This window comes from Drosophila navojoa, chromosome 4 (assembly GCF_054131105.1).
Source record: "Drosophila navojoa isolate 15081-1374.11 chromosome 4, UAZ_NAV_1.0, whole genome shotgun sequence".
Taxonomy (NCBI): domain Eukaryota; kingdom Metazoa; phylum Arthropoda; class Insecta; order Diptera; family Drosophilidae; genus Drosophila; species Drosophila navojoa.
Window position 1 is genome coordinate 7,101,050 of NC_142892.1, and position 27,013 is coordinate 7,128,062.

Genomic DNA, 27,013 nt, shown 5'->3' on the forward strand with positions numbered 1-27,013 from the left:
GTGTGTGTGTGTGTGTGTGGGAGCGACCTTTACAAGAGACCATCAATCATTTAACAACAATTGCGAGGCGCTCAACGCCAACACCAACACCAACTAAAAGGGAAACACAATAAAAAAAGCTACCCCCACGCTAGAGAAGAAATAAAAAACAAAACATGCAAAGGCGCGGGAGCGTCAGATATATTACCAAATATGAATATAAATGCTTTTAAACAAAAAATACAGACAAGCTTATAATCATGGCAAGCGGTGTGGGAAAGATGGAATACCCTTACTTAGCCAGAGTTAGATCAAAGATAAGAAAGAAGCTGGCATAAGGAAATATGCGTTTTATAGCCTTAAGTGAGGCACATACTAGAAAAGCTTAGATGTGGCTCAGATAGGTCGATTCAACTGTCATATATCTAGAGATATATTAGTATAACAGTGTGTAACAACTAGGCATCTAAAGGGCATCTGAGAAATACTTATGTGGATTAAAATTCATTTTAAACTCATATAAAAGTCAAGTGAGTAGTATAACAGTATACATATATAACAAGTGAAAGTTGAGTAATCCCTGGTATAAACCAGGGATACAAATCTTATTTCCTCATCTCAGAGGATATATGGTAGCGTTTCCATAAGCCCATATAACAGCAGACAACAAAGTATAACAGTGTATAACAGCCCCATAGATTAGTAGCTAATCTGAGTGCAAGCTAGCACAGAACAGACACTGAGGCTACACATATGTCATCATTTATATATTATATAACATCTGAAAATATAGTATAACAGTGTATAACAGAGTATAACAGATTTATATTAAGCTAAATATATTATTTTGTGGCCATTGACAGTTTAGAACAGCTGGGTGTACAGTATAACAGTGTATGACAGACACTCTGTAGAGGAACACCCCCTATAAGGGCATACGAATGAAACAAATAAAAACGCAGGGGCACTTAATGTTTGCTCCCCTCAGAGCATCGAGCGGGCCTAACGCAGAACAGTAGGAAAAATTTTAATATTATTGTCAACGTGGTTGGGGGCGTGGCTGCTTGTTGTGTGTGTGTGTTGGTGTTGGTGTTGGTGTGTGTTGAACTCGACGCCGACAGCCATTCACTTTTCATTATTAATATTTTGTATGCTTAAATTATGCTAATCCGTTGAAATATGATTATGCCAAATGACAACAGCTTGAAAAATGAAAAGTTTGCCGGTCACAGCCCAATGGGCGTTGGGGCGTGGCGTGCACGTTTGCAGGTGCGCCCCGCAGGTAGCTATGCATAATTTGATTACCTTTCGCAGCTAATTTCATGCTATAATTAAATGCCACCAAAATTGTGGCAATCCCTTAACCCACTAACGCCCCCATTCCCATGCCCATTTCGGTTCCCGTTCCCTGTGCTGCTTTCCATTTCGCGCAAGTTTTTCAATTAAAAGCAAAGGCAACGGTAAAGCAAATACGCGACCTTCAAAGCCAAAAGCAATTGGGCAAATGGCAAATGGAATTGCAGTTGCAAAAAGTAATTTAATTAGCTAACTCTTAACCCAAAAAACGAATCACAGCAACAGCAGCACGAGGAGCAGGAGGAGCAGGAGGAGCAGTGGCAGCAGCTGCTCGAGTCTCTATAATATTTTCACTTAACTGAAAATAATTTCCGCGCTAGAACGAAAGGGTTACCAGGCGACGCTCCTCCTGTCTGTCCTTGTCGCGTGTTTGCATTTGTGAAAGTTTTTCTCTCATTTTTTCTTTCCATTTTCTTCCTCTTCTTCTTCTTCGTCATTTTATTGGCGGTGCCAGTCGCCAAAGTTTCGAGGCGCCAAACAAAAGCGAAACTAGCCAGCGAATGCATAAGACGTTTGGCTAAAAGCTATGCAAATTGCTTGGCCAAGTGTTGACTGCCACCATGAAATGAATTATTTAAAATGTCGTCCTCAGCACAGTGGTAGCGGTATTCCCGCAAAGCAAACAAAATGTTGCTGCCCTAAACCTCTAGCCTGGCTAGCTTCAATCACTTTGTCGAGCGAACTCTGTTTTCAGTCAAAAATTGTTATTTAAACAGTCTGATTTTTTTTTTATTTTTTTTTAATTGAAAAATTTCCTATAAAATTATATACATATTTTGGACATGTTTCGTCAATTGTTTGACTGCTCTAAATTATATGGTGAGCGCCTGTTAGTCAGCAGCAAGTCGGGCCTGAGCTACTACGACCGTAGATCAGCCGTGATTGCAGCTAGGTCTAGTTATTTCAAAAGACATCTAGCCCTACTCACATCCCAGAGTCGCTTCGAGGCCAACCCGAATCGAAACTCGCGCCGATGTGCTGCCAACGACAGCCAACTGCCTGCGCGACGGCCTCCGACTGCCCCCCGACGACTGCAGCGCGAGAGACGACTCCTGGCGATTGCCCCAGTTGAGGTTCAGAGTCACAGTGTCTCCGATCAATACCCCGTTCAGACGCCGCTTGCGCTCTCCGAGGCGGCCAGCAGCCAGCCGAGCGAGCCTTGGGCACCCGAAGTGCTGCTCAGTGTGGCCAACCAGCCCGAGGTGCGCGAGCAAGGCGAACCACTGAGAGATGAAGTGCTGTACGGCTTGGTGTCACAGGCGCAGGCATCCAAGTCGGACACATGCAACAAAAAGCCAGAAGGCAGCCGCGGCGCCGGCGGCGGTGCCAGCGGCGATAGTGCTGCCAGTGGTGGTGCGGGTGCTGCTGGCGCGGGCGGTGGGAAAGCTGGGAGTGGCGAACGTGTTATAACTCTGATGCCCGGCGATGGCATCGGGCCGGAGATAGCGGCGTCCGTGATCGAGGTGCTCAAGGCAGCTGGAGCACCGTTGAAATTCGAGGCGGTCGACGTGACGCCCACGCTCGATAAGGACGGCAAGCAGTCGATACCGCAAGAGGTGATCGACAGCATGCAGCGCACCAAGCTGGGCCTCAAGGGACCGCTGATGACGCCCGTGGGCAAGGGCTTTCGTTCGCTGAATCTAATCCTGCGCGTGCTCTTCAACCTGTACGCGAATGTACGGCCGTGCAAGTCGCTGGATGGCGTCGAGACGGTCTACGGCAAGGTGGACGTGATAACCATACGCGAGAACACCGAGGGCGAGTACTCGGGCATTGAGCATCAGCTGGTGAATGGCGTGGTCCAGAGCATCAAGCTGATAACGCGGCCCGCCTCGATGCGTGTCGCCGACTACTGCTTCAAGTACGCCCTGGCCATGAAGCGCAAGAAGATCACCGCGGTGCACAAGCGCTCCAGCATGCGCATGTCGGACGGACTGTTCATCCATTGTGTGCGCGAGGTGTACGAGAAGTACAAGGATCAGCTGGACAAGAATGGCATCAAGTACGAGGAGGCGGCGATCAGTAAAGTCTGCCTCAAGATCGTCGACGATCCGACTCAGTTCGATGTGCTGGTCATGCCCAATCTGTATGGCGATATCATGTCGGACACCTGCGCCGGCCTGATCGGCGGCCTGGGGCTGACGCCCTCGGGCAACATTGGCATCAATGGCGCCATCTTTGAGGCTGTCCATGGCACAGCGCCCACCATCGCTGGCAAGGATCTGGCCAATCCGACCGCCCTGCTGCTGTCCGCCGTGATGATGCTGCGCTACATTGACTTGGGCACCCACGCGGACAAGATCGAGCGTGCGGTCATCAAGACCATCAAGGAGGACAATGTGCGCACCATCGATCTGGGTGGCAAAGCGAAATGCTCGGAGTACACCAAGGCCCTCATCAAGAACATCAAGTGAGCACTCGATATCGTTGAACTGACAATGCCAGTGGTAGGCACTCCACACCATATCGATCTGAAGACGGCACATCTAGTATATATCTGTATTTTTCTATGTCAACTATTTTGCTACAGGTTGTCCTTGAAACACTTATCGTTCTAGAGTCCCAATTCATGAAATTCACACACAATTTTCGCTCCTCGAAATTTGATTTGATTTATGATCGCGACTATTTCATTATGAGCTAAGCTGCCTTGCAATGAAATTGATGTTTAAATAAAATGGAAATTACGCATAACTGACAATTTGATTTTCAATAATATATCAACGGTTCGACGTCAGCTTTAAGCGACCTGCAACGCAATGGCAAACCGGGCGAACATCAGAGAAAACGCCGAACGACACTCGAAAGTCAAAGAGCGAGAGCGAACACAGAGACGGGGGAGGGGCTTCAGGTGCCCCTAATCCAGACCCAGTTTAGCCAGAAGGCCAGCTAGGGAGCCAGCCAGCCAGCCAGCCAGCCAGTCTAACCAGTGCCAAAGTCAAAGTCAGCGCCAGAGTCAGTCAGTCTCTGCGGGTCCGAAAGCGAGAGCCAAACGCAAGTCATCAACCGCACTGGGCTGCCCTTTGGCAGCCTCTCTGCTCTGCTCTGCTCTGCTCTCCAACTTCAACTTCTACATTCAACATCGACTTCAGTCCCTGCCCCTATCCATGGCCGGGCCCCTATGTGCAGCGCTCCCTTTGCTCTAGGGGCCGGCTTACGTTGCATTTTTACATGCATGCTTGGACCATTTCCACTTGAAAACTGGCTGCGTTTAAAAGCACCGACCAAAACTCTAAACAAACCCAGCTACTAGCCAACAGCGAAAGAGCGAGAGAGCAGGAGAGGGAGATGGTCGGTCAGGGGGAGCGAGATGGAGCCGTTCCTTTTGCGTTGGGTGCAACCGAGCGGAGCAGGAAGAAAATGCCACAGAGCCAACTAAAAAGCCATATAAAAAATTAAAATGAGAAAAAAGAGCGAGCGACAGGGAGAGCGGGAGAGTGTGTGTGTGAGAGAGAAAGAGAGAGGGGGAGAGAATGTAATTTTGTGTGTGTGGGAGATTCTTTGTGTGCATTTCAAAGAATTTTTATAAACAAGCAGCAGCAGCAGCAGCACAGAGCAGAGCCGAGAACCAGAGAGCCAAAAGATAAACTTGGTGCAGTGTGCATACATATGTATATGTATGTATGTGAAACAAAAGTCAAGAATTTTTTACGTATTTTTTTTTGTTATCACATTTTTGTTCTCTCTGCTTCTTTGCTGTTGTAACCGGTTTTTTGGGTTGCATTGCGGAGCTAAGAAAAGCAAAAGACGGCTCGATTATAACAGCTACCAGGCTGAAGCTGACAGCAGCTTTCGGACCATAGAGTAAGGGGGGGTGGGGCGTGTCATGCTAGTACTCTGAGTCGGCCTAGTTGTCGCCGCAGTCGCTTCATTCATAAATCTATATTCGCATAGCGCAAGCTACAGTGGAGCAGCCCAACCAATTGAGGCTCATTTGAATTGGCCAACACGCAAAGGCCAAAGCGCCAGACAGCGAATGGTCATGTCTGCTGTTACCCAGAAATGTTGTGCACTGCAGTGCAGTAAATGGAGGAGGCGCGCGGGAAGTGGGGGCCCCCATAGACAAAAGGCGGCACCATCATTGTCATGCCATGCCATGGGCCATGGCCCGAGGGCCGCTCATTAGAATGCTAATTTGTAAATGCGATCGGTTGACGTGCAGAGCGCCAAGCTGTGAACATTTGTGCCTCGTTTAATTGTTTCAAAGTAATTTATATTTTATTCCCACTTCAGAGAATTTTCCAAAAACCAAATCGAAGAATAAATCTCCGAAAAATACGCGGAATTAAACAAACGTTTTTCTGCGTAAAAATAGAAATATTTTGAACAATCTATAATTAAATATTTATGCATAATTTTAGAGGTCAGACATATAAATAGTAATTAGTTGCTAAAAAAAGTAAAAAGTACCTGGAATTACCTGAATGATAATTCATATTGTCAGATGAGCTTAACGAGAGATAGAGAGAGAGATAGAGAAAGAGATAAAGAAGACAGCTGAAGTCGTAAAAGATTGACTAAAAGATACCCGTACCGAGAAAGTGTAGAGGCGTTCTTATTATGAATAGCTGAGTTAAGATATGAGATAAGTCGAGATATTATTTGTACATTATATCAATCTATTAATCGAAGAATTATCAATTTTATTAAAATTTAAGTTAATTTAAGTTTTATGCCTATCAGGATTTACCTAATTCTAGCTCTAATATTTTGTAGGGAAATCATTCCTAGATACAGAGAGACAAACAAACTAGCCTAAGGACAGATCTAAATCGATATACACATAAGTGATAGATGAGAGATTCAACTGAGTAGCAGATCAATCTTAATCCAACTGCTACAGCCAAGCTCTAAAACTGTAAAAGTTATGGTAGCTCCCCGCAAGACGAACGACTTGCACACGAAAATCCCATATACTATCCTTTTAAGCTGGCGAACGTGTATTGGCATCATGCAGAACTACATATTTCACTCTTCATTTGCAATTTTACGAGTGCTTGACAGCACGTTTTAAATCGCTTTTAACTGATTTTCCGGCTCAAACTCGAGCACACACAAATTTTAGCTCGCTTGCCGCCCCCGCCCCCGCCCGCTCGTCTGCCCTGTGGCCCTTTTTTCGGCCAGGTCTCCGCTTGACAAGGGTTGCAGCGCACTCTGCGGCGCTCGTCTCCACACTTTTAGCCAAGATTTACGACCGCCGTCAATAGTGCTTTGCATGACACGACCCCTCGGCGGGGCCCACCTCTCCAATTGAATTGGCGCCGTGAAAAAATAGCGACAAACAAAAAGCATTTTCGAATTTAAATCTATTTGTCACTTGGCAAAGTTTGTGTGCTACCTTTTTGCCAGCCAAGTGGCAACGTTTTTTTTTCGTCTGTCTGTATTTCCTACACGCACAAAGTTCAGCGTAAGCCGAACCGGTTCCACAATGAGCCGGAACATACAGATTTCTATGCCTATCAAGCAAATGGAGCTGGGGTCCAACTGACAGTTACAAATTTGCTGAAATAAATGGATGGAACCAGGGGAGGGGGACGGGGGAGGACAGAGGCAGGAAAAACCAAGCGGAAAACAAAAAAAAAAAACAAGCAAATTCAAATGAATTGCGAGTGGCTGTGTCCAGCTACTTATTAGGTCTGTCCAGGACTTGTTGTCGCTGTCCTTAAAGCTTTAAGCGTAAGAGGCCATCAGTAGCTCAACACTCGCCAACATGGGGGGAGCGGGCAAATGATTTGCATTTATTTATTTGTGTGTGTTGCCCTCTCCTCTCTCTCTCTCTCTCTCTCTCTCTCTCCTGTACTCTGCCAGAGCTTAAGTAGCTCTTTGCTTTTCTTAGGTTCGCTTCGCTTCGCTTCGTTTTGTTTGGTTTTCCTTTGTGCTGTGACATCTCTTTGGTCTGCTGATAAAAATAATCCCATTTATTGTTTAATGCTTAATAAATAAAGCAATTTTTATTTATTTGCTGCGTTTTGTTTCTTGCTTCTTCTTGATGCTCTTTGTGGCTTTCTTTGTTTTTGCTTTTGTTATTTTTTTCTTTATTGATTTTTTGCGGCTTGCTTCTATTTTCTATTTGCTGCCGCACTCGTTGTTGTTGCTGTTGCTGTTGTTGTTGTTGGTTTAAGTAAAATGCCATCAATTGTTTATTGTTTTGATAATGCGTTTTGTTATAGTATTTTATTGTTTGTGCTTGAGCTCTGAGCTCTGAGCTGTGCTCGCTGTTGTCCACGGCGTATGCGTGATATTTTGCGATGCATATGCAAAATTTGTGTATATGTGTGTGTGTGGTGGTTGATTTGCTATTTATTTTGCGTTGCCCACTGATTGTGTTTGATTAATTGTTCGATTTAAATAATGTAGAGCATAAATTGGAATATCAATCAAATATTTTATGCCCCCAAAAATAAAAAAAAAGAGACAAACAAGCAAAAACGAATGAAAACCATCAATTAATAAATAATAATAATTGACAAACCGTTGGAGTGGCTGCCACTGGCTCTGCCACTGTTAATTGCCACTGCACACACACGCGCACTCACACTCACACTCACACACACACACACAGTCGCAGCCACTCGTATGCTCTTTGGCTTCATGCACTCGCACAGCTCGCACGTGGACTTGACTGCATTCAATTAACGCCGGAAATGCAGCAGCAGAGCAGAAAGGATGCAAGAGCCACTGATAAGGATGCAGCCGGGGCTGCTGAGCCCGGCTGGGCTGGATGTCATAAAATGCGCGCGCACTGAAAGTAATGAATGTTAAGCATCTCGTGTTGGTTTAATTAATGCAATTAAACGGCCAGCGAAGATAATTGAAATTGCCCATAAAACTGAATGCGACACATGTGCGGCAAGATCTTGGGGTGCCGCAATTTGTCCTCGATAAGGTGGCGCATAAACAAGCAGCAGCAGCAGCAGGACTCTTGCATACCCTACATATATATATAGCCTATCGATGGATAATCATTTGTGCGCTCAAGTAATTGAATAGTGAAAAGTGTGGAAAGTTTTCGTATTATTGTGAATAGCCAAGTTGCTTAAATAAAGCTGTAAACAAGCTGTGGGGCAACACGAGCCGTGGCCACACGAGCTCTGGCCACACGGCAACTTGTGAGCCTCTTTCAAGTACATATCTAAGCAATTTCTTGGTCAGCTATCAGCTTTCGTGGTCTTGTTGCTGTGGGTGTGGCCGAGACACTAATTGCAGTTTGTTACCTGCCCCCAAACGGTGGAGCGGTGGCTTGGGTTGGGGCCACTTCCGGTAATTAAGAGTCGAGCAACGATTCCGCAACGTGACACCAACACCGAGGCCAGAAGCAGGAGACCTAGACCAAGGGCCAGACCAAGCCAAGGCACAAAGGCAGCAACTGACGCAGTCACTTGTTGATTTAATGTCCTGCAGTTGCAAGTGCAAGTAGAAAGAGAGAGGGAGAGAGAGAGTGAGATATATACAATAGTGGAGCACTGCACAAATCCCACTTAGTGTTTTTTTTCAATTAAAACTTGTAAATTTGAAAGGAGCCCCAAAAAGTTGGCCAAACAGCAGCAGCAGCGGCAGCGGCAGCGGCAGCAGAATTTATGTGGCAGCGCCTTTGGGCCTCGACGCCGGCTCGAATTCATAAACATTGCATAAAATTTTAACTAGTCGACAACGGCTAGAGCAGCTCCACCTGGGCCGGGGCTTCAACAATGGCCACGCCGCGGCTGGCCGCCAATGGCCAATGAACTTTTTGCATATGGCCGGGCCAAGCTAAGGTCAACATGTGCCCAATGCTCTGCGCCATGTTGACTCCATTGAAATCTATTATGCATTGGGGCAGGCAGGGGAGCTCAGGCGAGGGCAGGCGTGGCCAAGTGCAAGCGCATTATGCAAAAGTTTTGCCTTAGCTTTACAATTTTTCTGGTATTACATATAAAAAGAGAGAGAACGAGAGAGAGAAAGAGAGAGAGTGAGAGAGCGAGAGTCATGTGTGGAGGCACTTGAGTGCGAAGTGCTTAACTGGGTCGAGCAGCAGAAGGCTCCAGTTCCGCTGGCAGCCGTGTGAAATGCAATCAACTTTTTGTTTGCTGCACAATTGGGCGCAAACGGATGAGCAGGTGAGCAGGTGAGCAGGTGAATGTGATAGACAAAGGGAACAATGAATAGCGTCGATATAAGAGGCGCACAAAATGAAGAGCAGAAAAGTTCAGCCAATGAGCAAAAGTTTAAAGCTCCGATTGAAATTGCCTGAGAGCAGGCAAAAGAGATTTGAAGGTTTACGGATTTGCAGCAGCAGATTTTCAAGCTGCTCTGTGCAATAATTCTTTGGCAGCACTTCGGCTCAGCGGCCCATCAGAGGACAATGCCACGTGGCATCATTTCTGTCAGACGCACGGCCAATAAATTATTTATCAAACAAAGAGCATGCTCAATGGCAACAATGACACTTTGAACGACAACAGCAGCAGGAGCAGGAGAAGCAGCAGCAGGAGAAGCAGCGGGAGCAGGAGCAGCAGTAGCAGCGGCAGCAGGAGTTGGGCGTATGTTGGCACAACCCTTGGCCTACAGCCACAGCCCACTTCAGCCCAGACATCCGGCTCTCATTGTTGCCCAGCCCACTCAGCGAATGGCAACAACAACGAGAATAAACAACAATAATAAACCATATAAATAAATGATAAGCCTCGCACATGTACAATGACATCCCGTGAAAAGGTAGATGTAGATGTGATTGTACATGTATGTGTGTGTGGGGTTTTCCTCTCTGTGAGTGACGTAGGTGTGCTGCAGCCCTAATGAAAATGTCAAACGGACGGCCGCTGTTAAACTATCCGTCTGACCATTACCAACACTTATCATCAAGCATCATCATTAACTTTTATTCAGTTTTCTTTTTTCGCCCTGATGTGACTGACAAAACGTGAGCTTGTCATAATATGATTGCTGTTTGCATATAGTATGAAGTATACATACATATATATGTAATATACAGCGCTGTCAGCAGGCTGATTAATATCTTTATAACTGTAAATGGAAGCCATTTTCCAAATTAAACCGAATTCGATTTCTGCTTCTGATTGCTGATTAAAAACTATTTGATTTATATGGAAATTTTTGAGCGCTGCTCACGGTAGATATAATTTTATAATAAACTTTAACTGACAAGTGGATTAATTTTTATAGAGTATCTGGTTTTTTTTATTAAATTGCAACTTCTTGCAGACTTTGAAATATTTAAGAAAGGAATTTCAATTTAAATTTAATTTAAGAATCGCAATATCAAGTTTTCTCAGTCCTGCCCAAATTGCTGCTAAAATTGTAAAATAACTGTCTTGGCATTCATAATATATCAAATATCTCTGCCTCCATCTGCTTCAGCTCCTGCAGCTTCTCCTTGTTTTATTTTTAGACGTTGCTTGATTAGTTTCCAATATATTTGCAGCTCAATTAAGTACGCATAGTACGCAAACAAAAATAGAAGCTAGCTGCCATCTGTGGCCCTCCTCAGTCTATCTACCTCGTTAGCACTCTCTCTCTCTCCCTCTCTCTCTCTCTCTCTCTCTCTCTCTCTCTCTCTCTCTCTCTCTCTCTCTTTTAGTCACATTAAGCTGGCAACATCATAATGTACTCGAATCGAGCATGGCGGCACGGCAAGCGTTGGCCGCTTCCGCTTCCGTTTGGCTATCTTTGGCAAATCCCTGCACTAAATAACTGTCAGACAGCCAGTCGCCATCTGCCTAAGCTGCTCAAATCCAGCCGCCAAAAATTTTTGTCTCATCCAAAAAACAACAGAAGAAGCAACAACAACAACAACAAAACTTTGTCAATTTCGTAGCGAAACTTGCGACGCTTATTAAAGCAGTCGAAAACTTGCAAAAGTTTTAGCATTTTGCAAAATTCTCTTGCGCTCTCACTCTTACCTTATCTCTCGCTCTCTCTCTCCTCCTCTGCTCTGCTCTGAAAGGCAAATAGAGCTGGCCAAACGTAAACTCTCTGGCTGTTGGCTGTATTTTACATAACTCTGCGAGCAATAAAAATTAATTTGCTGCCCATTTGGAAGTGCTTAATTTGTAAACGAGACCATTGGGGTCTCCGCATGGCAAGCCCCCACCCAGCCCGAAAAATGGTCGGAGCTGGCTCGGTTGGGAGTTGGCATTTGGGCAGGGGTTGAATTGTTGACTTTAGCATGTTGTACAAACTCTGTCCCGATTGCCTTATTCCACTTACTTACTTTGTGTGGATATGTTGGCTAGCTAATGTACTGGAGGGGAGAAAGAGAGAGAAGCAGCGCCAAGAAGTTAGCGTTGTAAGTGTTGTAGGTGATGAAGATCTAGAAGGAAGAGAGTAGGAGAAGAGGTCTGAAAGTGTTTATAACTCTTACAAGAAAGAAGCAGCAAATAAAGAAAGGTTTTCTATTTTAAAAGAGAGATTTTTTATTTATAATAGTAATAGTAATATAAATATTCAAAAACATATATCACTACAAAAATATCTGTATATTTCTTTTGTAATATTTGTTGTAAAATTCCTCTTAAGACTCTGCAACTTATCTTTCTCGTAATTGCAGCTTCTTTCAGTTCCGATTTTATTGATATTTTTAGTTTATCCTTGACATTTAATAATTTCTCATATGATTGCCTTGGGTAAGGGCATTCGGCTTTCGTTTTATGCCTTTTGGCTGCTGTCTCGCTGTTGTTTCACAGATTTTTATCGCTCTACAACAATAACAGCAACAACAACAACAACAACAAGAACCACCACAATAACATGGACGACATTTATATGGCCAAAAACGCAAATGGCGTTGAATGTTTGCAATAAAACAAAAATTTAACAATGCTGCTCGTTTGTTGTTGCTGTTGTCGTTAGTTGTTGGCTGTTAGTTGTCGGTTGTCGGTTGTCGGTTGTTGGTTGTTGCTTGTCATGCCTGACCCCGTAGTGGATTACATGTTTGCTTGCCAGCGCCAATTTATGGTTTGTTTTCGTTTTAAGTGAGAGAATTAGAATTGAAATTGGAATTGACCAACAGGCTGTGTCTCAAGTAGCTATTTCCTATATACTATATACTATACACATATATATATAGTCTGATTAATAATTGGCGAAATAACTGAAAAAACGGCCAGAGGCTGACTTTGACCTGTATGTTAGGGTGGCTCACTGAAAGAGACAGCAATAGAGTGAGAGAGAGAGCGGGCGACTGCGGCACGATTGAAGCATCCGCTGATGCTGTGGGCGTAGACGGACACACAGGGCGACAGATAAACCCGGCCCCGCAGTCGTGGGCAGCGCTTGACAAATGTCAAGCAAAACGCGTCGACTGTACAGCACTGGAATCAGCAAACGACCTCGGAAGCCAGCCAAGGGTGAATCTGGATCCGTTACTGTGGCTGGGGCTGATGCTGGGATTGGCGCTGGGGCTGCAGCTGTGTGGGAGGGGTCTGGCTGCGATGTTGTCTGTCAGTGGGTGGGCGGGCATTACGTAAATCTTGACGCAGTGAAATGTCTCTGTCTCTGCATTTAATGCATACAAATTGCTCTGATTTAAAAAATACCAAACCAAAATGCTGTACAAATTTGCTAAGGCTGGCTCATGGAACCAAGGGGAGGCGGAAGGGGCGGGTTGACATACACACTCGTAGGCTGCACAAAATCATAAAATGCATATTATGCGTTCAAAGTGCGCTACTCAATATGGAAGCTGAAGTCAGCTGCTGCAGCAGGCACTTGCGAGTGCGAGAATCTGAAGAGATTCTCAGCACTTCACACACACACACACACACAGCTCACAGGCATGGCAAAAGCTTTTTGCATAATTAAAGCAAACATCAAGCAGCTTTCAAAAGCTCACTAATAGACAGACAGAAAGAGAGAGAGTGAGAGCATTTTGACTTTTTGGAATCATAATTGAATGCTGTAAATGATTCTTAGATATTAATTAACAGACTCGCCTGGCTGTCATCAATGCCAGACGTGCAACATGCAGCATGCAGCATCTGCAGCCGAAAAGTGGCCATCAGCACTGAGCGCATTACGTAGGCGAGTAAAAATTTACACATATTTCCTTAACGTTTCTCTCCGGCTTTTTCTGCTTCAGCTCGTGGCAGCTGCGTGTCAGCGCGGTGGGGGCAACCACTTGCCACAGCCGACGCGTTATTTGTCTTTCAACACGACGCAGCGCATCCACATCAGATCCTGCAGCCTGTCAGCATCATATTTTATTCAAGCCAAGTGCAGGCGCCCTTCCAGCTTTTGACTCCAGCTCGCCAGACTTTGCCATCTTAATGCCTTGCCAATTTAACTTTTTTGTTGTGTTTTCATGTTTTTGCATGCCAAATAACTTAGTTGGGCGCCAGCTGCTGGACGGGTGTGTTAAACAAAAGGCGACGAACGGCTGCAACGTTTGCAGTCAATAAACTTTCTCAAAATAGACGCCGCGGCGTGTGTTGAACTATGACACGCTGGCAAACAAACAAATTAACTCAGACCCGTTGCACCATCAAAATCTATTCAATGTTAAAACAATAACATGCACACATGCACACATGCACACATGCAGACATGCTGACACATGCACATTCGTCTGAACAACAGACGCACAACTTTTTCTCTAAACAAATCCATTTAAATCAGTCGGAACGGCAGCGCCTGTCAGTCAGGGCATCAGAGCATGGCAGAGTGCTGGGTTGGGGAGTGCACGACTCGGTGGTACTCTGGTGGATACTTTGGTGTGCTTCTTCTTTGCACTGATCTTTAATATAAGGACTCGATTTCATCATCTCTTTCCATCCCCACGTTTAAACTCCTTGACAAAAGTCCCTTCAGTCAATCTTGAAGAGAATGAAACAAAAATATACCCAGTATACCCATTTTTAAGCATATACAGCAGGGTATCACAAGCTGCAGATTCACTGGAGAAAACTTTTTGTATAGAGCCGCTCGCTCCCCTGCTTCACAGTTGAACTGCGCTTGTTGCCACATAATTAAATCTCAATTCAAACAAAATGCTAAACATTTCCAACTATTTTATGGGCATCGGAGATGCAAGGCGGAGTCCATAGTGTGAATGTGTGAATGGCAATAGTATTTAAATAAAATAAGAACTTTTCTTTTGCTTTTTATTCACTCGTGTTTACCTTGATTTTGTTCTGTTTTGTGTCGTTTCAGGTAAGCGCACAGTTTGACAAGGACTTGGCACAGTTGCGGAGGCATTGATGAACGGTTGCCTAGTTGGCTTGCCAGGCACGCAGCGTGTAATAAGTGCAAGTGCTGATGTATATGGCTGTTGTTGCCCCAATGCCCCAACTGCAATGGCAAAGGCAACGGGGCAACAAAACTAGAATCACAGCAATTGCAGGCGATGTCTTCGAGCGACAGACAGCTGGATAGATGCACAGATCAAGAGAGGAGGGGGGTTGAGTAGGGAGTAGGTTGCAGGCAACTGGGAGCCACTCGGACAGTGAATGGAGAGCAACAATTGTTGCAGACACATTGACGACGACGTCGACGACAGCAACAACGACAGCGACAACGACAGCAGCAACAGCAGCAGCAGCTGAGGGGGCAAAGGGGTTGGGGTAAGGCTGAATGCGGACAATGCCTAGTTTGTTAGCTGTGCTGCCAGTGGCAGATGCGACTGCTGCAGCACGACTGCACGCACATTTCTCTGACTCTGTGCAACATGGAAAATTGATAATGAGCCACAGCAGTAGCAGCAGCAGCAGCAGCAGCAACGAAGTTGCCTTCAGCCATCGCGCCTTATTGGGCGGGCCACAGAATGGATGGCAGTATGAATGAAATGCTAGCCATGAATGGCAACAGCCGGAATGATTGAATGACTGATTGACCAAATGAGCAGCGCAGCTCGCAGCGCAATGTGTTTGGCAAGCAATCAAGCGAACGATAAGATAAGCGCAAAGCCTCTGCCTGCTCAGCCAGAAAAACCAAACCGAAAACTTCACTCCCTCGCCCTCTCGCTCGCCCTCTCTCGCTGAGAGAACTTTTAATTATGATTGACATGCGGTTGCGACGTTGACGCCGGCAACGGCTGCTGCCCACCCACAACAACTGCGGCATCGATTTCAACACGACTTCATTTCTGAAGAGGGTTGCTGATTGACGCCGCTGCCAGCGTGCGGAGCTGCGTAGCTCATCAGTCAAGCGGCTCGACACGAGACAATTGCAACTCCGACCCCTAACAGGGCCGGGTTGAACCAAGGGCTGATCTGTTTAAGGGTTGCAGCAAACAGCAATTGTAACAGCTTTGCCGAAAGCAGCGACAAAAATATTAAATTATATTCGCATTAATTGCGAACACGCAACATGACAAAGTCACTTCTGCTTCTTGCCTGTGTTTTGCGTGCTGCACAAATCCGACACGCGACAGCAGAAAAAAAAGAAGTGAAAGAAGTGAAACAACAACAATAAGTGTGATACATGAGCGGAGCATATTGAGGGGTTAAAATATGTTTATCTCTGATATTGATTTTCTCTGTAAACGAATGGAAATCCTGCACTGGACACCCTGTATATTCCAGTACTCTTAGCTTGAACTGTGCGAAAGGGAAACTGAGTTGCTTATATAGCTAATCTGAAATGTGAAGAAGGGCTAGAATGTCTACTCCTGATTACAGATATTAAGAGAAAAAGTCGGCTTAACATGTGAGTAGGATAATTCTAATTAAAAAACACCTTGTATATAATCTGTAGAGACGCCTGTGAGGCTTGGACTATATAGTTTATCGCATATCATTATAATTGTAAGAGAACTAGCATTGATTATTAGATAGTTCAATAATCAATTGGAATTCCCAACTAGATTAAACACCCTGTACTTGAGCAGTTTTAGTTTAAATTGTGTGGCTTGATGTAAAGCGAATCAGAAATTCGAAGACAGTGCTTACTACTATTCTTTATATGATATGAGAGAAGTAAGTGTATAAAGTAATATTCATTTTGTTATTGAAAAACACCGTGTACATATGCTATAAATAAGGATGTTTATCTTAGACTGCCTAGAAACACGCTTAGGCTATCCTAGAATCATTTATAAGAGTGAAAGAAACATCATAGAGTATTTAATTGCTCAAGAGACATAGGATTTTATCCATAAAATAATGAAAACCCAGCGCTGGACAGCCTGAACTGAACACCCTGTACTTGAGCACTATTAAAAGAGCTTTACTTGAATTTAAATTGAGCCTAAATGAGCAGACTAAGAGCTCACTCACGTGGTTCCTGTTACTACATAACTTACATATTTATATCAAGAGTCACCCTGTATTTGAGCTGTACGCATAGGGCATTGATGCTTATAAAAGCTGATCAGTGAGGCTTGTTTGCACTTCGAGAACAAATTGCTACATGTGCTCCATTTATATATAAAAACCGAGAGAGACAAATTGAAAGTTAATTGATTTCCATTTGCGGATTGGCCTGAGCAATGGAATAAAAAGTCAGACACAAATTTGCGCTTATTAAAGTAAAATTCCTGTTGCTGTCTCTTTAAGTTGGCAGAGCTTTGTCAGCTGTTAAATGCGTTATTAATCAAATGCGCGCATCTCTCCCAATATATGTATGTATATATAAAATACAAAAGGAGGAAAAAAAAAAAGAGTTTGCGTAACTTTTTGCTTACATAATGCGAACGAGCAACCCTTTAGCTTCTGGCCAATTCTCCAAGCGGCTTATTTGAATATTAGAGCTTATATATTTGTGTATATATAGAGGGGCGAGCACAGCAGGGAGACCTTCGGGGCGCAGCATGCGTATCAGGTCCTGTGACAGTCGGAAATGTAAACAACAAACATTCCATACACTGCAAGAAAACTATCAGCGAGTAGCAGCAGCGCATGCATGCCCAATTAAACTGACTCATCGGGGCGAAACTTCCATATCATTTAAGCTGCTAAATGCCCGACGCATTCATCTTAATTAGCAGAGGGCTACCTGGGCAGGTGTGCGTCGCCGGGCCCAGACAGTCGAAAAGTTTTGCATGCAGCCAAAAATAAAATACGAAAAAAATAAAAAAAAAAAAAAGGATTCGTGTCGAGACTTGGGGGCAGGATACACACAACAATGACGACGGCACTATGAATGATTGCCGCGGTGCGCTTTGTTCATGTACATTTGAAATATCCACGGCGTACGCTGGTGGCGAAGCACAGTGGTTGCGCCCATAGGCCAAAAGTCAAAAAATCCATCGCAACCAATTTTGACAAAACCCACACAAATTGACTCGTAAATGTCCAAACTTCTTAATGGCAAACCGGGTTTTTCTAGATTTTCATTGGTACTTTCTAAAAATAGCATTGAAATGCCGAAAACGTGTTCATTTTCGCACAGCTGATGCGCTCAGTAAGTTTTTTTCACTTTAGCGTTGCATTTCAAAGTGGTCAGACGTTATCTTAAGTGGTCCATATTAATTTTTTTAGTATGGATTTTGAAGTACAAGGTATTTACTCTAATTTCCAATTAAAATTACTAGTCAACTAATCAAATTGTTATTGTGAAATTAATTTGTTTGACTTCATCTTTTTATGTGTGTTTTTAAGCGTTTTTGTTATGTTTATGTGGACTTTTAGTTATGATCCCACAATATTCCACAGAAATGTTTTATATCCTCGTATTTGTCTGACTTTTAAGATTATAAATGTGTTTAGTTTAGGTGCCCAAATTTGCCCATGCATTTATAAACGTAAATAAAGTGACGGCGTCTCCCATTATAAAAGGTCAGCTGTGCCCTGCGAAACGTCTGATTGGCGTAATGTTTTGTTGTTTTTGTCTCTCTTTTCGTCGTTTGTGGTTATATATGATTTGAAAATTGATTATTCTTTTATTAATTAATCGTTTTTATTTGATTTGGTTGATTGAATTTCGTAGACAATTTTTATAGGTGTGTTTTTACGCGCCTATATATTTTTGATTTTTGGTGCACAACAAATGGAACCAATGCAGAAAAACTAGACACTGATAGAATTTGTATACATTGAAATTAAAAAGAGCGGATCTGGATGATTTATCAAAGCGTATTTCGTTCATTTGTAAAAGATTCACAATTCTTTGTCAAAAACACAATCGTACAAAATTCTCTGTAATGCAATATCAAAATGTTTGGCTAAAAGAAAAGGAAACAATTTGATTGCGCTGTGACCACCGATCAATACCCAAAGCAAAAAAAAAAGTTACCTTGCACAAAAAAAAAAAAAAAACAGAACAAAATTATTGAACAGTACATTCCAATTATTATTAGAAGAGTAAATGTATGTAAATAAAATCATAGAACTTGATAATTTTAGTTTTTCTTACTATTTGCTTCATTTATTTTTAATAAATCATCTGTTTTGTTCTAATGTTATATTAGAAAAAAAAATTTTGTTGAGGTTACGTATTGGTGTAGGGTGTTGGTGGCCTATACGACTTATTTAGGCATGCTATATTACTTATTATATTTTTATAGAATTTTGGAAAAAATTTCATCATTTTATCTCCACTAGAAGTACTTTTGGCCGCTCTCCCCATACAAGCGCAACCACTGTGCGAAGGGGTCCAGACACGGCGGAAGTGAGGCAACAGCGGAAGCGCTCATACGCCACGTTGGCCGCCGGCGTCGATGGCAGCTGAAAATTGAATAAGCGCAAGTTTTCGCGTGCCAAAAATGTTGCCGCTGTTGTTGTTGTTGTCGCTGCTGCCATTTGCCTGTGGGTCTGCGTTGTGTGGGCGGTGCGCAGCCCTTATTCATTACCCAAGCCCGCCGCCGTCACACGAAAATGACTTGAGCCGGCAGCGACTGCTGAGACTTGGCGACTTTGTAGATACTTGGCGGGCGATAAAAAGGTCGGCAGTAAAAACAGCAACAACAACAACAACAGCAACAGCAGTAATAATATTGTCGAGGAAGGCTGCACAACTCAATAAGCCAAGTTAACAGTCTATTGAGTCGGTTTGCCTGCCTTCAGGTTGCCCCCTCCCTCTGCCTCTGTCTCTCTCCATCTCAACTGACAGTTACCTAATGGCAAACATACACAGATAAAGCATTAAGTTTTTGGCCCACGAACTGGAGAAATGCCATGGAAATCGATCGATAATTCGTGCTAAAAGATAAATTACCGTTATGCGGCGACTTTGGCAACAAATTTTTTTCTTTTCATGCTCGCTCGGCTAGCTAGATGCAGGGGGTATAGGTTTTAGGTGGGGTTTGCTTAGGGAATAACTCTCTGACATGAAATTGTTAAGCTTGCTTTAGAGGCTATATAGATCATTGAGTGTGTGGTAAAGCAGAAAAAACTTCATCTTCTATAGAGACGTTATATACAGCTCCTTCCGACTGACTCTAGCCTTAGAGCCTGGAGCTGGTGAGCGCGTATTTTGCAGTCAGCTACGCCCGCTTGCAACGTTCTGGCTTGTTTTTGGTTGTAGTCCTCATTTTTCTCCTCTTTTTTTTTTGGCTGATAATATCATTGGCCGCGGCTCGGCTAATAGCTGCGCTGATTCCATTAATTTGCCAAATGACAGCCAAGCAGGAAGCAGGCCACTGGAACCAGACGAAGTGGATCCGAGTGGCAGTGGCGTGCGCTATGGAACAGCGGTTACTCCTGCTGCTGCGGCGGCTCCTGCTGCCTCTGCTGCGGCAGTTGCCTACAGCTCGCGCCATTTTGACACTAATTAATTAAGTTTTATTCTCTTTCGCTAGCAATTTCTATTGTTTTTCTTTTCTTAGCAGCTTATCGCAAGCAAATCAAGCTTAGCCATTTATACGAAGTAAATTGAATACTTGCAAAAGAGAGAGAGGAAAAGACAGAGACAGACAGAGAGAGGGACAATCTTAAGTAAAATAAATCTCTGCTTGGTTTTCATAAGCTGCAACTGCCTCGATTCAGTTCAGTTCTCATTTATGCTTTATGGCAACAATATATAATATATATAGATTGCATAGATTTGTGGCCAGATGTCACGCACACACACACACAGCTACGCCACATAAAATATATCAAGTTGTGGCACAAGTTCTCCATGGTGTATCAAAAGGGCCCCATGCAACAACTCAACAGCCCATCAAATAAACTTGAGCGAGCGACAGACAGACAGACAGACGAGGGGAGGGACAGCGAGCGTATGCAAAGCAGTCGAGGCATTGCACAAATAATCATCGCATAAAATATATCGATTACAAGTGTCACCACAACGAAAACCAAAAAACCAGATCGCATCATAAATAAATATTAATTAAAGCTCGGAAAGCCAAGCATAAATCTCCACAAAAACAAAAACAACATTTTGATTTTTCCGTTATTTATGAAGAGCATATTTTTGTCTACATTTTTTTTTACGTTTTGGGATATTCTTTGTGTCTCTGATTTATTAAACAAATATTTGGCGCATACAATAATTGACGAAAATATTTTGCTAGGCTGGCAGAATTCTAAATAAAACTAACTTTGCGTAACGAATTCGAGACAAAATAGAAAAAAATAAATGCTGTCTGAGAGTGTGAAGCCGAACAGGAAATACTCTTGTATATGAATTATTAGATAATTAAATATTGATAAATATGGATAAATTTATAGATACTCTCTCTCTCTCTCTGTATAGAAGACCTGTTATAGAGTTAGGGAAAACATGAGATGAACTCTCTGCCAAAGCAGACTGCTTCTTCTCTATATATACTCTTTTTACTGACTATGACACGCGTTCATACCTGCATTGCATAAATTCCCATAAAAATGCCAATACACCTCTCTAAATCATACATGAATGCCAAGCTCTATATACATATTTGATTTCGAGCGTTTCAAAAGACACCAACTAAAAAAAAAAAAAAAGAAAAAAAAAGCACACACAAGTCACGCGTTTATCATTTCGAATGCTTAATTTATGCGCGTCTACAGAATTTTGGCAGCTACACTTTACACCAAACAGCAGCGAAAAAAACAAACAAAAATTGAGGAAAAAAGCAAACGTGAAGCGAAAATGAAAATGTTTAGAAAACGGGCAGGGTAAAGTGTTCAAATCGAGCGAACCGGCGCTTTTTATGTATTTTGACGCGTCGCTAAATTTAGCAGGCAAATATTTTTTGCGCCCCAAGCAGCTGAAAGGCCGACAATTTGATGCGCAGCTTATGCAATGCATCCGGGAATCATATAGACAGACATATACACAAACCAACTATACAAGTATATGCAGATATATAACATATACATATCTCTGATGTGATGCAGAGCTATTTAATTGCCCTCGCCGCGTGCAGCAAGTGTCAAAGACCCCGTGACCGAGTGTACCAGAGAGAGCCAGAGCCTCGAGACCACATCGAGGAACTACGAAAAATGTCGCCAGATGCCTGAACGCCCCCTGAGCACCCGCCTCATCGTCGCTGTCGTCGATTCGTATAAAAAGCGCAACTGTCAACTTGGCAACTAGCCGCAAAACAAAAAAAAATCCCAAAAAAAAAGCCGAAAAAAGCCGAAAAACCGAACACGAAATTTATCACGCTCTGGCTCATTGCGTCAACAGTCATTCAATGCCTGCGCTTATATTGGGTATAGGGTATATCAAACACAAGAGACAAAAACTTAAGCTTAAATATGATACGGTTGCGTCTAAATCAAAGGCCATGGATATACTTATTTGAGAGAGTGTATCAAATTTGAAGAGCATGAGTCTTATTCTGGGATGTGAGAAAGGATATTGTGAATAAGAGTTGAATGAATATAGTATGAGCTAAATAATAGCCGTGAGAACCTAACTCCGTTATGCTCCTATCAATTTTGCTGCTCTATCTAGCCAGCTAATACACTCTCTCGTAGACAACGCTCATTTACAGAGTATGGCTGACCGCAGGGCGCAGAACCCAACGTAAAACAGTTTCATTAAATGCAGAAAAAAGAGAGGAAAATAATAGAAATAATATAAAAGCAGCCAAAAGCTAAAAGCCACAATAACGAATAGCAAAAAAAAAGCTGAAAAAAAAGTTGGACAAACTGCGAGGCCTTCGAGCTGTTTGCCAAATTAGCGGAACGCAAACTTATGGCACACACTGTCGTCGAACTGGCTGCCAACTGTGGCGATGAGTCAGTTGCACTCGGCGAGCAAATGCAGTTTGCAGTTTGCAGTTTGCAGTTTGCAGTTGCCCTCGCATCTGGCACATCCCATCTGCGCATTTGGCTGAGCGAATCGTACGAGAAATCTATTTTAGCATTTTCTTTTTATCTTTTTATGATTTTGCATTTAAATTTGATTGTAAATAGAAAATGCGCTCAATGGGCATTGTTTTGTTCACAGTCAAGTGATCAGCTGGCAAATGTTAAATGGAAAATGAAAAACGGAAAATGCAGCTGGAAATTGTTAAGCGAAACACGCAATGCACATAGACTCATAGTTGGGGCAACAAATAGCTAAATAGTAAAGTAACTAGAAAAGGCAAACACAAATCAATTGTTGTAAATGAATGATATAAGCTTGGCACAGTGCAGCTCAGATAAAGCAGATGGCAGAAGATATAGTAGATCAAGTATTATTAGAAGAAGCTTGAAAATTATTAGCTCAGGTTTCTGATGCTCTACATTCAAAAAAAGTTTCAATACCTATAGAAAATTGCTTTTAGATTGGTAAAATATGTTTATTGCTGGGTCATTTCAGTTCGTTGTAGGTTGATAAGATAGGAAAGAGCTGTACATAAAATGCCTTGAATAAGTGCAATGCGATAATCAGATTGACAACATAGTCGGGCTCCACTGTAATCGCATTTGAGACTTTGTAGCCAAAACCGTTTAGCTATGAACTCGCGGCAGACAATGCGACGACAACAGCAGCGACGCCAACTGTGTCAGCAGCAGCAGCAGCAGCAGCAACAGCAGCAACAACATTGGCAGCAACTGCAGCCAAAGCCAGTTTATTGCCATTGTATTGCGCGACAAGGCTAAACAACTGGCAAAGAGGCGAGCCTCCCCCCTCCAACTGGGGCTGCTGCAACGACTGCCTGGTGTTGCTGCTGCTGCTGCTGCTGCTGCTGCTGTGGCAGTGACATCATCCCCAAGACAGGCAATTAAAACTAATGTATTTGCCAGATTTGTTGGATGCAATTTTCCAAACATATTGCCAACTCATTGCCCACATTGCCTCAGCGTTTCAAATGACCTAAAAATGACTTAACATTTGCGGCAAGCAGCCCGTCTAGCCCTGCTGCCGCTGTCCCTCCTCTCCTGCCCCTGCTGCTGCTGTCGTTTGTCTCTTGATTGATGCAATTTTATGACATTCGCGTGGGCGCCGACTGAAATGTGTTTGTAATTGTTTTTAAATAGCCAAAATGCAACGACTGAACTTGGCCAATAGCCGCTTAATGACGTTTACCAGCACTGAACAAACTTTCGCTTAATTAATGCACATTTCCATAGCTAAACTGAAGGCAACTCGGCTCATTTGCCTAACTGGCGGCGGCTTTGGCTCTTTGTTGTTGTTGTTGTTGGTTTGACAGAACCTGTCATTTTGCATTTAACTCAAAATGTTGTAAAATATATACCATTATCACTTCATTATAATTATTCTTCGGTTTTTCCTTTACACTTTTGCCTGTCTTCGGCTGCCTTTTTGTTGCTGTCTTTTTTTTTCTTCTTCTCTTTATTTTGTTTCTTCTGCCTTATCAGCGGGTTTTTTTGTTACCCGAGAAACATTTGCTGAAATGTCATAAATTTACTAATTTATTGTTAATGTTCTTTTAAGTTAATTACGCAAACAAAGAAGAAGCAGAAGCCTCTCAGGGCATACAAATTGCGGTTGAGCTTCGCTTTTACATTGTTGAAACAGCGTGTATTTAGCAAATATTAATGTATATACATGTTTATTTGAGTGTGTATATACTGTGGAAGTTTATATATTGTATATATGGCAAGAACTAAGCTCAGTTAATGAACTCGAATTTCAAGCAGCCTTAGGTGTAATTCACACTTTATTTATATTTAGATTTATTTATATTTATTTTTGGAAATCAAATTAGGTAGTATATTCCCAAATTCTTTAAACATTTTCATATATATAAAAAACGAATTTTAATTTATTTTTATACAAAAATTTTAAAATAATTTTGTTTTCCATAACTCACAAGAGTTTCTCTATAATTATTTTTTCTCCCCCTTCATTTCTTTACATTCTGATTAAGTTAATTATAGCCTGGCCTAGCTTGGCAGACAGCCCAGAAGGCAATTTATTAATGGCAATTAGTTGATTTATGTTAATTTAATTAAATGGCTTTTGACCCAACATTATGCATGGGTCGCATTTAATCGAAAGTCTTTATATGAATTGTAAATAATGAAAAACGTATGAAATTTGATATGCGACACATGTGACACAAGGCAATTGCTGTTTGCTGTTGTTGTTGTTGTTGTTGCTGTCGAGCTGCCTGCTGACAATTTCGTGACAATTTATTGGACATATCAATGACAAAAAAGGCCAAAAATGCAATTGCCGCAATTGCAATATTTGTTGTTGTTGTTGTTTTTTTTTACGTATAGATTTTTGCGGCACTTTGACAATCACTGTAAATCCGTTGCAAAGCCAAATCCGAATCACTGCAACTCGTTTTGTTGTTGTTTTTTGTGGCTTTTTTGGCTAATTCTAAAACTGTTCGTTTATTTAACTGACAACGACAACGATTTCTGCTTTAGACTGAAACTAACCGAAATTGGTCAGCAGCCAAACTCTGTCAGATGCTTCAATGCAAATTATTAATTGAAGTGCCGAATTTCACATGAATTTTCATGGAATTTAGATAGATATGCATAGGGCAAGGCCTGCTGTTGGCCAAGTTATGTGCCTGTCATCCTTGGCCAGGCCACAAAGAACTCGCAGATACTATGACAGCTCTTCAGCAACGAGTCGAACAACTTCATTTGGCTCATATTACACGCACCGTGGCGGCATATGGCATATGGCTCCAGCTCTTTCGACCCTCCGCCCAACGCTCGAGAGGCGCCCGTGTCGAACTCATGCACAATTAGTCACTTGCAAGTCAATTAAGTTGCCAGCGCTTAACCACAACAGACGCCGCTTGCCCCACTGGCCCGATCCTAGCCCAGACAAGCACGTATTGGGTGGGATGGGTTCGAGTCTACCTGTGGCCGGGTCTCGGAATGTGACTGGGGACACGACCACGACTGCGGCCTGATGGGACTGCGTCACGTTGTTGTAATGCTCTGGCGCTTATTTGCAGTAAAAAGCAATGACAACGGCGGCGACAACGACTGCGACGCGAGAAAATTATACAGTTGACAGAGAGCAAAAGAGAGAGAGAGCGAGAGAGAGAGAGAGTGAGAGTGAGTGAAAGAGTGTGGCAAGACTACGCACATGGACAGAGGCTCAAGCGAAGGTGCCGGCTAGGGTAAAAGTAAAACAAAACCATATTATTAACGCCTCATTAAACTTTTAACGATTTTAAATTACAGACTGCAAACGAGACCAGCCTAATGAATACAAATTAGCCGCACAAGAGCTGTTGATTCTGACTTGGCGAAAAAAAAAGATACAAAACATGCATTAGACGTACAATTGTAGCTGTGTGTGTGTGTGTGTGAGCGAGGCCTACGGCAATATTACGTGTTGTTCAGCTGAAGAAAGAAAGCAAAGCTGGCAATAGACATAGATACAAATGTATCTGTAGCTATAGGTCCTAGGACAATAATAAAGGCAGTCTCGATAAGATGTGGAACAAGAGATAGGCAAGGCATTATTTACTATAGTGAAAGATACTTAGATGGCATATGCATAGATACAAATGTATCTGCATGTTAATAGATACAATTGTAGCGCAGTTGACTACTGATTGCATCTGTATCTTTGTATATGTGCACATAGATACAAATGTATCTGCAAATAAGTACAAATTGTATCTGTATCTATTTACAAGTAGATATATGCATATAGATGCAATTGTATCTGGTCTTATGAAAGCATTTGTATCTGTATCTATCTATAGATACATTTGTATCTGCAGCCATATAACAATTCCAACTAGCTCTAAATTTAGATACACTTCTTATATCTTCAATTGTAAGACCCATGACAATAGTGCGCACAGCACACGTTAGATTCACAGATACAATTGTATCTATGCTCGGCGACAATAATACGTGCTGGCCTGGCATTCCGTCTCCCACCGTCTGCAAATGACTTTTCAATGTAGCAACATTTGACACGCGTTATAGCTAATTGTCATTAATTGTTCGAGCAGAGCTCAAATTGGCCCTCTCGCACCTTCCCTCTAAACGGACCATGCGATTATTAATCAGGCATTGGACATTTGACAGCTGGCAGTTGGTTCGTTCGTTGGCTTGTTTAATTGTAAACACTTGTTAAATGCAAATGAGTATAGATGAAACTTGTATATAAATGTACATGTGTATGTACGTAGGAGATATATACACACGATTCGCACGACAGACAGGTCAGGGCCTCGACTCGAACGACATTTCGAATACATATATCACGACTTGGCTCCAAATTTTTATTGCCAAACCAAACTAATGCATATTCAAAGTGTTTTTGCTCGTTCGTTAGGCCTAGCCACACTTAAGCATATTATGTTGTTGTGTATGTATATGTATTTACAAAGATATATGTATATACATATATATTGTCATTAAGTTGAGTTCGCATGGCAAATTAAATGTATATAATTAAAAAATTAACTGCTTCCGTTCATGCCAACACA

General features: G+C 42.6%; 2 protein-coding genes across 2 annotated transcripts in view; both read left to right on the forward strand.

Moving 5' to 3' along the window:
• The window catches only part of dally (division abnormally delayed protein), a 71,860-nt gene that overhangs the window by 9,679 nt on the left and 35,168 nt on the right, over positions 1-27,013 (forward strand). The window lies entirely within an intron of this gene.
• LOC108650416 (putative isocitrate dehydrogenase [NAD] subunit alpha, mitochondrial) lies at positions 2,026-4,029 on the forward strand. Its single transcript, XM_018099551.3, has one exon. It carries the CDS (start codon positions 2,118-2,120, stop codon positions 3,747-3,749), a length of 1,632 nt encoding a protein of 543 aa, XP_017955040.1. The 5' UTR covers positions 2,026-2,117; the 3' UTR covers positions 3,750-4,029.

Coding starts and splice junctions, on each gene's coding strand:
- LOC108650416 (XM_018099551.3), top strand. CDS start 2,118: ATGTTTCGTCAATTGTTTGACTGCTCTAAATTATATGGTGAGCGCCTG.